At 45.0% G+C, this 17,677-nt stretch overlaps 1 protein-coding gene across 1 annotated transcript in view; it reads left to right on the forward strand.

Moving 5' to 3' along the window:
• The window catches only part of CDH11 (cadherin 11), a 141,764-nt gene that overhangs the window by 84,083 nt on the left and 40,004 nt on the right, over positions 1 to 17,677 (forward strand). The window contains exons 3-4 of the mRNA XM_074370644.1: positions 10,648 to 11,047; positions 16,637 to 16,931. Coding sequence (XP_074226745.1) covers positions 10,820 to 11,047; positions 16,637 to 16,931 — 523 coding nt within the window. The 5' untranslated portion in view covers positions 10,648 to 10,819. The remainder of the gene's footprint in view (positions 1 to 10,647; positions 11,048 to 16,636; positions 16,932 to 17,677) is intronic.

Below are 17,677 nucleotides of genomic sequence, written 5' to 3' on the forward strand. Positions count from 1 at the left end.
CTGAGACCCACAAAAGACACTTAGCATTGCCTTTGAAAGTCTTGCCCGTCTGAGTGGTTGGCATGTGCTTCAGAAAACGCTCTGCACACGTACAAGGCACCTGACTAGTTTGCTGTATCCCATTACTTTTCTTTAATGCTTAACGTTTTTTCAAAAAAAAAAATCCCCTTACTTTTGATAAATGGCGTTAATGCCTTTGAGAAGAAAGAATCAGGCTTCAAAGACTGGATTATTTGAAACCATGGTATGATCATCATGAGGCTATTGTTGGTGTCTGCTTTCTGAAAACAAGGGAGGGAGGGGAACCCTCCGCGGGATATATAAAGGTACGAGAAAAAAAGGCATTTAAAAATGTGCCCGAGTTTAGTCTACTCTTAGCATGATAGTGTAGTTTGGGGAGGTAACATTAGAAAGAGACCTCCAGATCAGCCCACCAACACTCAGGTAAAAATCAAGCTTCCGATAATTGGAAGCAGCTTGACTCTCTGCATTTCTCACTCCTGTTCGGTGGCTGATTAAGCTGGACGGGTGCACGAGGACTGCGGTGGATTGGGGTCACGGTCTGGCCTTCTCGGAATTCTAAAGGCTCTTGGCGGTGGTGATAGGAGGCACTCTCTCTCCTCGCCTTAGTAATTATTTCAAAAAAACCACATCAAGTCCTTGTCAGTTATTAAGGCCACCTTGGGATAATTCCTCCTCTTACTGTTTATGCTGTAAAAAAACAGACATTGTGGAAAGTGGTTCTCTGCAGGATGTCAGCTTCTAACGAGAATATGCAGATTGTTTTCCCTCTAACAGTTCTCCACTGATCATCTTTAAAGAGAGCTCCCATCCCAGCTCCTTATCTCTGATGTCTGGTCCCTTATGGAACCTGGACTGGTCATTTCCGTAGAAATAGTCTGAAAAGGAGGACTGCTTTTAAGCCGGGTGTTGCGGGGGGAGGGTGGGGTAGAGGGTATAAAATTATCTTTCACTGTTAATACTTGCTCCTTTCCCTATATTTTCCCTCTGTCAAGTGAGCACTTTGGGATTTGTTCATGCTGCCTTTTGTTTTGCAAGTTACTTATCATTTCTGTAGCTCAGTTTTCCCATTTGTCTGTTGAAGAAGGACTAAGAGCAGAAAATCTGAGCCAGGGTTTCCCCCAGTTCTGACATCCTAGGATTGATTGATGCAACAGAATGTCCAAACTTGAAACAGAAATGCTGATACTGACAACACCTGCTCCTGGAAGAACCTGGAAACCGAACTTACTCTGAGCTTTTCACTTGTGCATCATCCATTGACTTGACAAGCTTAACATGTTTAAAACCAAACTCACACTCTGTGTCCCCAGACCGGCTGCTTCTCCTGTGGAGGCAGGAGCAGCACCACTGCCTTCTCACGCCCCTCAGACTGCAGCCTCATCCTCTGTCCTCAGTCTCTCCTGTTCCCAGGGCCCTTCACATCTGCACGGTGTCTAGAAAGGCCCCTTTTCCTCCACACAGGGCTTATTTTTCTAGTTCTGAACCATGTTACCTCCCACCTGAATATTGCAATGACTCCAGAAGTCTCCTAAGAGTCACGCATTATTACTACATAGAGCAATCCCTGTTAGAGGTATCATTTTGTTTATCTCTTCTTAATGGACAGCCTCCTGGAGCCCTTAGTAAGGCTTGCACCTTATCGCATGTTGTATGTATATTATAGTCATGTCTGTGTATCCAGGGCTTGTATTTATACATTCTTGTTGAAGGAACAAAACTCCCGGTTGATCCTCTTTCTCGCCTGCCGTGTACCAGGCCATGTCAAGCACTATACGAAGTTCTCTTCCTGCGCCATCTTGTCCCATTCAGCACTCCCCATGTGAGACCTGTCCCGGAGTTTTTCACGTTTTCAGGATGACAGTGCAGAGACACAGAAGTGCGCTGTAACCCTCTAACCCCGTCTGACTCTCAACCACCGTGTCAGAACTGCCACTCCTCATGTCAGTGTGTCCTCTGTACCTCTGACAGCACGGACTCCATCGGTTTCCTGACGAGAGTCCTTAATGGAGTCCCACTGTCCATCACATGAAGTCCTGATTCCTATTGCTGGGTTTCAAGACCTGTCGCGTTGGCAGAGCTCTGCCTTGCTTAGTCCCAGAGGATACCATTCCTATTGTATCTGATGGAAGTGGAGCCGCCTGGCGTTGTGCTTGGAGCAATTCTGCCATCTGAGATCCAGACCTTCTAAGCAAGATCTTCATCGCCCTCCATCCAGGGGAAGTTTGCTCTGTCTCAGCACAGCACAGACTCACAGGCTCCGTAGACATGGGAGCACCCTCAATAGGCTATTTAAGGGGGAACTTAGTGCCAAAGGAAGAAGCTTCTTTCTAAGGTAACACAGCTGTCAGTGGCAGACCTTTGCTGGAACATAGCTGTCTTGTTTTAGCACGTCCTGTTGCCCCAGGGTTCCTTGGGAATTCAGAGGAGAAAAAGATGATCTGTGCACAAAGACTCTCCACAGCTGCAGTGCTTCAGCCTTGACTGGGGGAAGAACCACGGAACTTCTCCTCTTGAGCATTGTAGTTTACTAGGTCTGCTGTTTGATGATAAAAGAAAACACTCAAGTTAGTTCACGGACAGGAGGCTTCTTGTCATCTGATGCATCGGGCAGGGTAAACAACCTCATAGAAATTCAGGACAGATTATCAGCAGGGCTGGGCCCCATGGAGACAGCAGCAGGAGGGCAGTCCTTGATTGCCAAGATGTTCAGAGAACAGGGCCATGCATTCTGCCATTTATGCAGCTTGGTGACAGAGGCCACGTTGGTTTCTGTTTGGTTTCTGAGTTGCTCATACCTTGATTTCACTGAAACATGGGCCACAGGGTGTCACTTCGTGGTGGCTCCTCCATCTCCGGGTGCCTCATAGCCTTTCTGTTTCAGCTGCCTTACTAACCAGCAGATGGTTCCCGTTTTCCTTCATTCACATTCCCGAGCAATCTCACTGACCCAGCGTGTCATTTTGGGCCAGGGTACAGAGTCTGAAACCAGCAGCAGTCGATTTGTCATTTCTGGTTTGGTTATCACTAGACCAGGTGTGGTTCATTCATCCATGGCTCAGGGCGGGAGTGGAATCTCCAGACGTGGGAGACTGAGGATACCGGCGCTCACCAGGAAGAGGCTGGAGCAGGCCAGGCAGGAGGCAGGAGTGATGTGTTAAATTCATCCGCAGAGATGGGGTCACTGTAACCTTTGTGTTCCTGTACCCGGTCCTGTTTGCACTTAACTGCGTCATACCATCATCTACCTGCGGAGACGATCGTCTCACCGTTGCTGGGGTAGAGTCTACAGACCGGGGGTGCATTACACCCTGTGTATCTCCAGGGCCCAACCCAGGTCTGGCACTGTGAAAAGTTACTGCTGAATGAAGGGACCAGCAAATGAAGCTTTGTAGACAGTTACTGTTGCCGATTGATGCAACCGGTGTTCCAGGTTCTTGTCCCGTCCCAGAAAGAATTCAGAGACAAGACTCAGTGGTTAAAAAAAGGGTAAAGTGAAGATTTATTAAAGGATGGATAGTACACTCTCAGGGGAGAGCGGGCAGGCTCAGGTGAGCGGCTGCCCTGAGTTTCTTTGGCAAGTTAGTTACATAGGGTGTAAAAATGAATGGGGAAAATATTCACTGGGGAGAGAAAAGTCTGGGGTCGTATTCCCTGATTTTCATCCCAACTCCACCTTCCCAAAGGGAGGAGGGAGTTTTGTCTTTATTTAGTCTGGACTGGGAGTGTCATGGCGTCGGTGCATGATGGGTACTTCTGATCTGCAAGGCTAATTTTATTGAAATGAGGGCATAATGAGCAAAAGGTCACATTTGGACGCTAGAAATTCCTGCCTTTTCTCACCTTTCTTTGTTCTTCTCCAGGCCACTTGTCATCCCAAAAGGCATGATCCCTTATCAGCCCCAAGGTTCCTGCTTTTCTTTCTCTGCCCAGGAACCCCTGCTGCTTACATGATGTGTGGTTTCCTGCATTTGGCCTGTGCCCCCCCTTTCTGCCCCATTCCTGCCATTTGGTCTGTGTCCCCCTTTCTCTGCTCATATCTAGCTATCTGCCTGCTCTGACATTACTGCTCTGAGACAAAGAGAGAGTTACACATAGGCCTTTGATACCACAAATGATGCTACCTTACGCTGAGCGTCTGTTTGACCATTTTTGCTCTAATCTTCCCTCGGGTACTTTCATTCATGCAAGAGAATCCACACATTCATATAGGGTGTTTATTCACAGCCTGAGACAACATGGCTGACAACGTTATTTCCTGTGTGTATGGATGTATTTTATTCATCTTAATGATTAACATTCAAAAGTATTACAATGAGAAAAAGACCATCTTAAGGATTGAGTAGAGCAAAAATAATGTTCCTCACTGCACACATTGTATTTAGTCATCTTATTTAAAGTGGATTTAATTACTTGAAAAGATAATCAGTGAAAGATTCTATATGTCTGGGGGTCTCAGGACTTAAGCTGGATTCCTTGGATACTCTGTGGCCATAAAAGCCTAGGAATAGAAAGGTGGATTGTACACACTTAAAAATAAGTGAAAGTCACAACTAACAAAGATTCTTTTCAATGTCAAATACAATTTTGGAGTTCAGATCGTCCTTGGAGGTGGATCATGCAATCTCCTTGTGTTGAAGATTGGGGGCGGGGGGTGGGGGTCGACTCTCAGAGTTTGGGAGCCAGGGAAGGCCAAAGCTTGGGTTTTGCAGTCACAAAAACTTGGATTTGAATTGTGGCCTTGCCTGTGATGAGGGTGTACCCTTGAGCGATGGACTTCACCACTTGGAGCTTCAGTTTCCTTGTAGATAATATCTTGGGTGATCCTTACATACGGTTGTGGTACAAATACAATTAAATGATGTACACCAAGCCGTGAGTATACTTCCCAGCACTAGAAAAATCAAGCACCTCCTCACGGATAATCCCAACTATGATTACCTAATTCTGTGTAGCCCATAAGGGATGGAACCAGGATTTGGACCCAGCCCTTCCCAACATCAGGCAGTGGGTGAGCTTTTCACTTCCAAACTGACACTCCTGTGGGTCTCTATTTCTCTAGAAACAAAGAAACTTTCATTGGAACAGTTTTAAAATTTCCACTTGCCCTTCCAGAAGGTCATGGCATTGATAAGGGGCCCTCTTTGCTGCCCACTTTAACATTTGCATTTGGTATTAGAGAGCAGAGTAACATATACAATGCCCTTTTTGCAGTCTCTGCTGTGTGTTTTGCACCTGAGCAGAAGTGATTTTTACCAAAAAGCTTATGCTTTGCTCCAAGCATAGAAATCGAGGGAAGAAATGTGATTCAGTAGTTCTTGTAAATACTTCCTCTCCTCTGTTCTCTGTGATTTCCACGGACATGGCGTAATTCCTGTGATTCGATTTGAAACTAGAGACCAGCTCGGTGCTGAGTGATGCGATCTGAACAGGGAATAAAATATGCTTGAATTAATTTGCATAATGGAATCCGATTGGTTACAAAGCTGTGTTTGTTGAGGTGGGGACCAGAGCCCCTGCGCTCCCAACAAGAGGACTGCGCACTTTGCAAGAATAAGGTTTTGAGTTCTGGTGTGGGCCTCGGCAATATTCTTAATGTAATGATAACCTGTCTTTAACTGTAAATTAGCTCCCTGGAAATGAAAAGAACGGGGTCAGCCTGTCTGATCCTTGCAGCTCTGTAGGGGAGGAGAACGCTAAGAAACCAAAGCCGCTTGCTTTCTGCTAAGCGCTTTCGTCTTTCTTTCTCTACCCGGTAACAAGTTCCAGCAGGAGTCCAAATACACTTAAACACCCGTATATGTGATTTCCTTTCATGGAGACAGAAGCAGGCACAGCAAGAGAGCTTTCTGCTCAAGGCGCAGTAGCTCATGACGTGCTATCTGCTCTCAAGATGGAGGGGCGAGCCTCCCACTTAGAGCCGGTGGTTTTGCAAATCCATTTTCCTGTCATGTTATTACTCCTGTGACTTTAAACAACGTGTATTTTTTTCTTCCCAAGCAATATGCTCCCATCATAAAATAAAGTCCTTCTATATGTTTTAGTAGAACTCCAATGCTTAGACATTCTGGCATGCGGCTAGAAAGCGCTTTAATGGAAGGACTGTTCAAGAACTGCCTTGGGGGTCTTTATTGAAACCAATTAGAACATTGATGTATTTCCTGAGTTATTACCAACGTCAAGGTCTTCTTAGGAGGGCGGTCTCCTGCCTCATTTTCATGCGTGATTCCTGCCGACTCTCTACCACTGCGTACATCAAGCAGATTTCTAGATTTCAGAAGCACTTCTCAAATAACAATCATCTTTCTGAACACATTTTTTTGACCTGTGCATTTAGAAATTCTGCAACGGGGTTTAAAAAATAAAAAAGAAAAGATGTGCTGGTGCTGTTTAGGACCTGGCTGTACTGTGTTTTTGATGAACTGATATAATTACCTCCTGTTCATCCCTCTTGTTATCTTTACCTTGACCATTGCTGTAAAATGCTTTATCTTCTTCCTTCTGGTTTGGTTTCAATATTTTAGTCACAGCGTTACCCGCCCCCAATCACAGTGCCACCAGAACTTATTTTCATCATGACATTATTGTGAGTGTCTGGGGATGTGTGCCCGTGTTGGATCTGCAGCCTTCCCTTGGAGAGGCAATAACACACAGGACTGTAGGGAATAGGGATGGAGACCTTGGAACCAAACATCCAGGGTTCATATCCCAGCTCCTCCACTTGCTGGCTCTGGAACTGTAAGCAAGTTCCTTAATCTTGCTATGCGTCAGACTACTTATCTGTGAAATGGGGATAACAGCAATAGCACCTTGTAAAGTTATTGTGAAAATTTGACTCAACTCATTGAAAGCACTTAGAAGAATGTTAGGGAGATAATTAACAATGGACAGATGTTAACTGTTGCTAACATTTTCATCATAGTCATATTATGAGCATATATTGAGTTCTAATGTTGGTTTACTTACAGGTGGCTTCTGGGTTACTGTTCTTATTACAGCGTCTGTATGATTTCCTTATGAACCTCAGAAACCAACCAGTGGTGATAGTCGGTGTTGCTCACTGGTTAAGGACACAGACTCCAGAGCCAGATGTCACGGGTTCAAACCCAGCTCTGCGATTTATCAGAAACATAACTTTGCATAAGTTGTTTACTCTGTCCAGGCCTCAGTTTCCATCCTTTAAAAAGAATATTCATAACACCCATTCATAAGTTTGTTGTAGAATTTAATAGATGAGTTACTATTTGTAAAGTTTTCAGAACAGTGGCTAGAAAAATCTTTTCCTAAGTAAACTTTCATTCTGAAATTGGTTTTTTTAAAAATCATGTCTTGAAATTCATCTTGTACATACTTGAGATTAACTATTAAAGTAACTTTATGTCGTACATGCATTCATATAAATAATGCGCCTGGTGATTACTTTAAAAGCAACTTGGTTTTGCTATTCTTTCCAACAGAAGAAAATAATTTTACCTTTGTGACAGAGGATGACATGTATTGTTTATTGGTCATGTGGAAACTCTTAAATTCATTAAGATCAAGCTAAAATTTTTTTTATAAAGTAAAAAAAAGTTGTCATCTTGTTTCAACACGTTGAGTGTCAGAAGTAATTGTGCTTCACAGCAAAATGGCAGCCAGAAAAAAAGAGGTGCAGAAACATCAACTTTAACTAAACCTTTTCTTTCAAATACACTTCACGGTCTGTATGCAAGAGTAAGTTATCACTGTGTGAGTGAACACTTAATACTTGGCGTGGTGTGCAGTGGGCACAGATCTTGTTGCACCGTATGCTTTTTCTTTTCTATTTCTCCTTCTTGAGATTCTGTGGTGGGATACCAAATCTGAAAGTAGAGTAGGAGGTTCAAACCATACATTCAGATTTTATTGGTGTCCTGCTTTGAGCTCAGGCACTGGACATGTAATTGTGAATAAGATATCCTTCCAACCATTAAGAGGCATCCAGTCTAGTAAGAAGATGGTGTATGAATCGCAAGTTCCCTAAAATCTCTCACCAGAAGTCCAAACAAGGACGTGAAGCTGAGAGCCACTTGCAGAAAACGTCACCCACTGGCTTCACTTTACAGAGAACGAGGCAGAGCCTCCCTGAGGGAGACTGAGGAGGTCCCACCACAAGCTAGTGGCAGACTCTTAATCATAGCTTGGGCTTTCTTAAGTGCAGGGGTCTTCCTGTTGCTTCGCATGGCCTCATTTTAGGACCTAACTCCTCCTGGTCCCTACCTGGGGTGTTTCCATGCAGTTTGCCTTGCAAGAAACAGCATTTGATGTATTATTAATATGCCTGAGTCTCAGGGTGAAGCTGTTAGATGATGACTGTCTTTTGAATCTTTCTTTCTCTTCCACAGTCTTTTACTGTGTATCCTGAGGTCTGTCAACAACAAACACCAAACTCCCTGTTCCTTGAAAAGAGACTTACATAATACATCCATAAAGTGGCATTGAGGACAGTGAGGGACACCTGAAATGACTGCACATCTGTGGCCTCCCCAGATGCCAGTTTGCCGTATTACAAAGGAAGCCGAAAGGCTTGGGGTGCTGAAGTCAAAGAGCCTCAGGAAGGAAGGGGTTCCGCACCAACAAATTGGAATTCCACCAGTGCCCTTATTTTCGAGACCTTGAAGGCCAGAGGGCTGTGGTGTCTCCATGTGACTCCTACTCCTCTGTACCTCTTAGAGAAAGCAACTCTTCCTGTCTTTGAGGCATCTCCACCTGCAGGGCAGGAGCACCTCCTTCTGCCGAGTGAGGCCTGTGGACTTGGGCTGTGGCGCTCTGGAAAGACAGGGAGAGACCCAGTGTGTGCCCCGTGCCCACTCTGTCTCCAGCCCTGCCTGCCTGCCCCGATTCCTATCATCCCTGCCTTCCAGATGAGGCTGTGGAGACTCAGAGTGCTGGCCTGGTGTGCCCAAGGCCACCCGGCTTGAAATACATGGAAGCAGCATTCCAGTCCAGGTCTACCTGAGCTCCAAGTCTAAGTACAGTCCACTGTGCCAAGGTGCAGACTCCCTCTTTCCTGTTCCCCTCTTCCTCCCAGCCATTTCATCCAAGTTAGATAGCAAAGAAACAGAGGATGGTTTTTTATTCCTACAACACTCAGGAATCTCACCAGTTTCATTTAGACCAGCTGGTGCTGAAATGAAGTGTCATCCTCAGCATCAGTGGGCCATCCCCCGTGCCTGGCAATTTTCTGAGTCTCTCACGTTGCTGGTAGGGGTGGTAGTGAGCATCATCTCCTTCTGGGAACTAGGGTTCCAACTGGTGTCTGGGTGATGCTTCAAAGAGAAAGAATGGTTGTCTGGGGAGAAAATGTGGGGTCCTAAGACATAGGAATGAGCAAGGCAAGTTCCTTAGGGGAGAATTAAGTTTCCAGCACCAGAAAGACTAAGTCCAGTGAAGAAGCCCAGGAACCTGAGACAGGAGTTAAGGACCAGAGAGGAGAACCAGTGTGCTGGAGAGAGGACTGGAGTGACTGTGGGTCAGACACCTACAAGGGGCATGGAAAGGCGTTAGTGGCTCATCCTTACTATTGGTGAATCGCTGAGTCATGGCTGGGTGCCAGGAACAAGACCTTTCCACCAGTTGGTGGGGAATGCTGCTTTATTTTGCTTTTCCTGGTTGGAGAGAGCTTATAAAGTATCCTTGGAAAGACTTCCAGGTTAAGGTAGGATCTTCAGCTTCTTGGGCAGTGGGGGGGGGGGGGCGGCATTGGAGCAGACAAGAGCAAATCTTGCTCACTGAATTGACACAGTAGCCTTCACTGATCCACCAATGAGAATTTGACCCATTGTTACACTGGTAAACATTTTGGTGGCCATCAAGGACCATCTCAGGATCTGCCCCGACCTCCTGTGTCTAGAAGGATCCATCGCTACGTTCCTCCTTCATTATACCATCCAGTCACGCTGAACAGTCTTGGGACTGCTGTGCTTGTGACCAGCTCTGGGCTTTGGGTACATCCCACCCATGCCCTTCTTACCACAGTAACTCATCTTGAGGGCTGTGCCCAGCCATCCCCTCCTCTGGGAAGTCTTCCTTAACTGCCCCACTCTCTGTCTGCCATTTCCATCTTCAACCCCATCAATTATGTGTTCCTCTCCTGGGTGCCCATAATGCTCTAACTTTCCCTATTACAGTACCATCCCCAAGCACAAGTATGATCATTAATAACAGTGTAAACATGAGGCACCTACCACGTACCAGGCCTGGTGCTGAGACGGGGGCGTGTTATTGCTCAGGATCCCTGTGTAGGCCCTGCAGCCAGCCAGTACGATTCTGGTGCCCATTTCATAAGTGAGCAAGCAGAGCTCAGGGTCAGCTGAGCCAAAACCCAGAGCGAGTAAGTGTAGAACTGGCCCTCAGACCTGGGCAGCTGGATTGCACAGCACACGTTTTATCCTCCTGTAGACCTTGAGGGGCTTCTCTGTGTACGTGTTTGTCTCACCCACCACGGGGTAAACTGAGAGCGGGGACGATCTCTGACCAGCGCTGGCCTCCTCGGTACCCAGAGCAAAGCCCTCACAGGGCCCAGCCTGGCTCAGTGTTTACTGAGTGGAACTGAAATGAAGTGGGGATGGAGCCGGTGACTAATGTGACCTTCCCTTCTGCCTGCAGAGGCCGACGGGGGACGAGGGCAGCCCTGACGTGATGTGCTCGGCGAGGAGACACATTCCAGCCCGAGAGAGGTCTGTGTGACGCGTCTGGGAGGCCACCATCTGCCAGGCCGCCGCACGCTTGGCGGAAGGGGTGACAGCTGCCTTGTCCTGTGCCTACCACGTAACCAAAAATGAAGGAGAACTACTGTTTACGAGCCGCCCTGGTGTGCCTGGGTGTGCTGTGCCACAGCCAGGCCTTCGCCGCCGAGCGGAGGAGCCACCTGCGCCCCTCGTTCCACGGGCACCATGAGAAGGGCAAGGAGGGCCAGGTGCTGCAGCGCTCCAAGAGGGGCTGGGTCTGGAACCAGTTCTTCGTCATCGAGGAGTACACCGGGCCGGACCCCGTGCTCGTGGGCAGGGTAAGGCTGCTGTCGCTCATTGTCCGCGTCCCACTCTCCTCCCTCCCGGTACCAGGGTGTGGTCAAGGCAAAGTCCAGGAGGGAGAATAATCATGGTGTGGCCATCCAGCAAAAACCACAAAGTCCTTGTTCACACATCCTTCCAGCCTTTTTTTTTTTTTCCCCAGTTCATAGACTTAGCCATGTTAAGAACACTTCTGTTTTCCACTTAATGTCATGCCCCCTAAAACTCTGTTTTTAATGGCTACACAATAGTGTGCTGAATGGAAATGATTATTTAGCCGTTCTCCAACTGCGGACACTTCCCCGACCACACTCAAACCCAGCTTGGGTGCCCTCCTTTGTGTTCTCCTAACTCTCTGTGCTCTTTTCATCATAGCTATCCTTTTCACAGCGCATGTGTCTATGCGTTCATCTGTCTCCCCACCTCCACCTGAAGCTACTTTTCCATCAGGAACAGCATCACTATTGTGTCCCCGGGTTGTGCTAAAGCCCAGGTTGGGGGAAGCCTCTGTGCATATTTGAGGAGATGAATGGATATGTCTTAAGAATGGGTGGGATTTTATCCACTTTGGCTTAGGGATGGCGAAAACCAGTTTGGAAGGCTGGAGAATCTTAGCTCTACCCAGATCCTGCGTTCTCTGTGGACTGGTGCCAAAAAGTGCAGGGGTAGAAAGAGAGTCCAAAATATGTTTGAAAAACTGACTGTCACTTACAGTAAAATGTACAGCTGTCTCTCAGAGGATGGTGACGTTAACTGCAAGCAGAGAGGTGTTCATGCATAAGATCAGAAAGCCTGCTATGAGCCGGTACAGAGCAAAGCAAATGGTAACCTAGGGTGAAGTGGTCCCTGGCCTCAGAGTTCAGGGACTAGTGGAAAAGAGACAGTTACCTAAGCAATTAAAAAGATAATAAAGTGAGGAGTAGAATAATGAAGAAATTCAGTAGACGTGATTATGAATTTACATGGTACTGTCTGGGAGGGGTGAAGGAAGGTTTCATGGAGACAGTGATAATACTTGTGACCTGAAAGAGGAGTAGGAGTTACCCAGGGAGGGGGGAAAAGGGACAAGAGCAGATTTGAGGGGGTGCTGATTTGTGAGCCTCATAGATTCCAACAAAGCTGTCTTAGTTGCTGTTCAAGCTGAGAACAGCATTCCGTATTTATGAAATAGACGTCTCTGGAGGAAGTTCATATTAGCGTCTCAATAATATTGTTCAGGGCTATAAGAAAGTAGCTTTTTGAAGAGATATACCAAGGCAATTTAATTTATTTATATCCAAAATGGAAAGATTACACCCAAAATAGAAGTAGTCTTGAGAAGTGGGAGCACAAGGGAATCACTGGCACGAAGAATTCGTTCTGTCCAGAAGATGGGCTCTGTGCCGAGAGAGGAAGAGATGCCAGTCATGTAGGGCCGTGTGGCTTGAGCAATGTGGAGAGCTGTGCATGAATTGTTCTGAGAAAATAGGACCTCTGCTGCAGGGACCTCCTTGGTAGGGAGCAGGGTGTGTATCAGGATTGGGTTGTAGGAGAGACAGGACCTGAGAGCCATTTCAGCATCTCTGTGGAGCAAGCTGTTGTCATAGCTACTAAGAGGCAGAGGGAAAAGGGAGAGGAAGGGGAAGTAATGAGTGATCTTGAAAATCGAGGCACATGGGAACGAGTCTGATGTCAAGGTGGATGGGGGAATCGAAGTCAAGTGGTTGGATGCTATGTTCTTTCTTTGTGATTATGCTGATCTGAGTTCCCCTTGAACAGGAGGACTACACTAGATGACTTGTTCCCTAATGACCTTTGATTTGATGACATTCAAGGTGGAGTGATTTAGGATGCTCTGAAAGAGTGGAATTTGGCAAACCATGAACTTTTTTTTTAATTGAAGTATAGTCAGTTCACAATGTTGTGACAATTTCTGGTTACAGCACAATGCTTCTGTCATACGTGAATATACATACATTTGTTTTCATATTCTTTTTCACCATAAGCTACAAGATATCGAATATAGTTCCATGTGCTATACAGTATAAACTTGTTTATCTATTTTATATATACCAGTCAGTATCTGCAAATCTCAAACTGCCTGTTTATCCCTTCCCATCCCCTTCCCCTCTGTAACCATAAGTTTGTTTTCTATGTCTGTGAGTCTGTTCTGTTTTATAAATATGTTCACTTGTCTTTGTTTTTTTTTTTTAGATTACACATATGAGTGACATCATATGGTATTTTCCTTTCTCCTTCTGGCTCACTTCACTTAGAATGACAATCTCCAGGGCCATCCATGTTGCTGTAAATGGCATTATTTTATTATTTTTTTATGGCTGAGTAGTATTCCATTGTATAAATATACCACAACTTCTTTATCCAGTCATCTGTTGATGGACATTTAGGTTGTTTCCATGTCTTGGCTATTGTAAATAGTGCTGCTATGAACATTGGGGTGCCGGTGTCTTTTTGAATTAAGGATCCCTCTGGATATATGCTCAAGAGTGGGATTGCTGGATCATATAGTAAGTCTATTTTTAGTCTTTTGAGGAATCTCCATACTGTTTTCCACAGTGGCTGCACCAAACTGCATTCCCACCAACAGTGTAGGACGGTTCAGTTTTCTCCACACCCTCTCCAGCATTTATCGTTTGTGGACTTTTGAATGATGGCCATTCTGACTGGTGTGAGGTGATGCCTCATTGTAGTTTTGATTTGCATTTCTCTGACAATTAGTGATATTGAGCATTTTTTCATGTGCCTATTGATCATTTGTATGTCTTCACTGGAGAATTGCTTGTTTAGGTCTTCTGCCCATTTTTGGATTGGGTTGTTTGTTTTTTTCTTATTAAGTCGTATGAGCTGTTTATATATTCTGGAAATCAAGCTCTTGTCAGTCTCATCTTTTGCAAGTATTTTCTCTCATTCTGTAGGTGGTTGTTTTGCTTGTGGTTTCCTTTGCTGTGCAAAAGCTTGTAAGTTTAATTAGGTTTCATTTGTTTATTTTTGCTTTTATTTCTATTGCCTGGGTAGACTGCCCTAGGAGAACATTGCTGAGATGTATATGAGATAATGTTTTGCCTATGTTTTTGTCTAGATTTATTGTATCTTGTCTTACGTTTAAGTCTGTAAGCCATTTTGAGTTTATTTTTATGTATGGTGTGAGGGAGTGTTCTAACTTCACTGATTTACATGCAGCTGTCCAGTTTTCCCAACACCATTTGCTGAAGAGACTGTCTTTATTCCGTTATATGTTCTTGCCTCAAACCATGGACTTTTAGATTTCCTGCAGGAAGCACAGTCTGTCACGCTGTGATCTGCAGATGGGAAGCCATCAGTCTTGGGAGTTAGGAACTGTGTTTGTCTCAGTGACTGGGTCCCTTGATAGCACTGAAAGCTTTCCCAAACTGCTTTTTGTATTGAACCTAATAAGTATCGCTGTTGGTTGTATGGAGAGAGAAAAAAAAATTCATATCTAACCTCAAACTCTGAAAATAAGATAAAAATAATGAGCAGTAATTTTTAAAGTTTTTTGTTTTTGTGTTTAGTTATTTGGTTTATCATGAAATCGTATCTGTTTAATTCCCAAGAGTTTTGCCAAATTCACATGTAGCATATGGAGGTCCCTGGAAACATTCTTCCTTAGGCACTTCTATTAAACACGCGTTGCATTGATTTCCTTGTTCCACGTTAACCCGCCTGAGCCTCTGACTTTTGTCAGGTCTGAGGCGGGGAAACAAACAAATGCAAACTATTGCTGGGGGTTGACTGATGGGAGAGACGGGGGGGGGGGGGGGATGGTGGCAGGGATCCTGCCCTTACTGGGGAAACTGTATGAAGATTGGGACAATTTGGTTCATACGTTCAAATCGCTTAGTAGAATACTCACATTCTGCCTTATTCGTAAGAATTGTGTAGCCATAATTTCATGACAACACGTGGGTTTTTATGGATAGTGAGTTCTGAAGGAAAGTGTGCTTTTTTCCTTCTTTTCCTGAGAAGCACTATGGACTAAAATCAAAACATAATTTGTGCCTACAGGTATCCGCTTGAAGCTGAGATACTTCGTGCTTCACCGAGGCACTGCAAATCAACTAGATATTTTTTGGGAAATTGAAACAATACAAGAACATTTAAAAAGCAGTGTATTCAGTCTTGCTTTGTGATTCTGGGCAAGCTCTCCAGGCCTTGGTTTCCTAAGAGTAATAATTAAAATGGCATTAATAATAATATTAAAATGACATTGATAGTAATAAGCAATAAGATAATAGTAAGTTATAAATAATAAGTAGTATTATCATTATCAATACCTTTTGAATCAAGCTTTTTACTTTATACTAGGTTTTCTTATATAGTAGGTAGAACCAAGAGCCTTTTATCCACTTGGCTACTCTTGAAGCCTATGAGAACAGTAAAAGTAATGCTTATCTTTTCCCACGAAAAGGGTAAAATGAAGGCAGAGGAAGTCAGATTAAGATGACAGCTGCAGAAATTGAGGTTGGACAGCAAGGTACAGTGAAGAGTTTATTGCTACAGGGAAATTGGATGTGGTCTTTGAGGGGAGTTCCGTGTTACAAAGCACAGAGCAGAGTCAAGGCAGACAGATAGCGGCCGGGTAGTTAGGAGACCTGGATGACTTCCTGGCCTTGCCGAGCATGGGTTTAGGCAAACACCATTGTTTCTCTGGGCTTTGTTAAGAGAGGCGGACGGCCCAAGGATATCTGAGGTTCTTTCTATCGTCTAAGAAGCTGCTATCATCCCGGGCCAGCCGCCCCGTGCTTGTGCTGAGGACGGGAGAGTCTCCAGGCAGGGCACATCCACAAATCCTCCTCCTTCCTGGGCCACACACAGGGTCTTCTAGAAAGTCTGATCAGTGAATTGTTTGTGGTAACAAAAGCCTGGAAACAACCTTGGGGACCTTTGGAAGAGGACTGCTAAAAATATGATCATAAATAACATCCAGATAGTGGATGAGGTCGATCTGTATGGAGCAGTGTGGAAGGGTCACCTTATTTACTCCTGTAGGAAAACAGAGGTGAAGAGTGGTACGTGCACTGTGCCTTTTATTGCCTAAAAATAAACCAGGGCAGGAGTATCAGTATGGATATTCTTACACAGGCATAGAATGTGTTGTAGAGGATCCACAAGAAACTGGTAACAACCGCACTCTCTCTCTGAGCAAGGAAATGAAGGAATGGGAGTCGGAACTGAGATTTACTTATTGCATAAATGTGTGTTCTTAATTTTCTTTCAAATGCATATATTTCTTACAAAATAACTATCTATATATGTATATATATTTTGTATGTGTTCATATGTCACGGGAGGGGAGGAGGGAGAGAATGAATCTTACAATTTATAAAAAATTTTTGGACTGTGGTGTCATGGCTCCCCAGCTGTGTGACCTTGGCCAAGAGTTATCTTCTCTAAGATTCCATTTGTTCATGTGTAAAATGGTGTGAGAACGTCTGCCTCTCATGGTGTGTGTGTGTGTGTGTGTGTGTGTGTGTACACAGTGTACTGTAGTAAAAGCCTGTAAATGAGTCTCTGCCTCCCCAGCGCACCTGACATGGAATTACAAATCTCGGTTTCTTTTTTCCTAGCTTCATTCCGATATTGACTCTGGCGATGGGAACATTAAATACATTCTCTCAGGTGAAGGAGCCGGAACCATTTTTGTGATTGATGACAAATCAGGGAATATTCATGCCACCAAGACATTGGACCGAGAGGAGAGAGCCCAGTACACACTGATGGCTCAGGCGGTGGACAGGGACACCAACCGGCCCCTGGAACCGCCATCGGAATTCATTGTCAAGGTCCAGGACATCAATGACAACCCTCCCGAGTTCTTACACGAGACCTATCACGCCAACGTGCCCGAGAGGTCCAACGTGGGTGCGTACAGCAGGGGACCCCGGCACCACCTACAGGCCTGGTGTCTCTGCGGGTGGGTGGGCTGGTGCCCCTTCTCCCTGGTCAGGAAATAGAAGTTATGCTGTATCTTCCATGGCAAAATAACAAACAAAATATTTCATGTATGTAGCTGAAGTTTCAGATATTTTAAATCACCCTGAGGTTTTAAACGCTAAACTTATGAAATATCAGGAAGTGTGGAGGAGTGGGAGGAACGTGATGGAAGCCAAGTCATCCTGGCTCTGGTGCTTCTTAACTTGTGTGACTTGGCATCGGTGACATCTGTTCTCTTAGCCTGAGTTTCTCCTCTGTAAAATGGGAGTAAAAGTTTCTAGTCATGCAGGATTAGACATAACGTGCGTTTGGTCACTGGTGCATGTCAGTATTCAAGAAGTGACAGCGGCAGCGATATTTGTAGCATGTAGGCACCGTGCTAATTAATGATTTACATGCACTGTTGCATTTAATTTTTGCAATGATTCATCTTTGCAATGAGGTAGGTCCTATTTGACATATTTTGCAGATGGGAAACCCAAGCTAGAAACAGGTTAACTAATTTATCCAAGGTCGTCTGAGCTATTAAGTGGATCCAGACTACAGACCTAACCATGACACTGTGTCACCATCTGTTAGACTAATGCAGAAGCAGGTATGTCTTTTATCACATGTCAAGACACATTTGTGTTGTTAGAGGATAATTTTCTGAAGGATTTCTTCACCTGGCTACC

Source organism: Camelus bactrianus, chromosome 9 (assembly GCF_048773025.1).
Source record: "Camelus bactrianus isolate YW-2024 breed Bactrian camel chromosome 9, ASM4877302v1, whole genome shotgun sequence".
NCBI lineage: Eukaryota > Metazoa > Chordata > Mammalia > Artiodactyla > Camelidae > Camelus > Camelus bactrianus.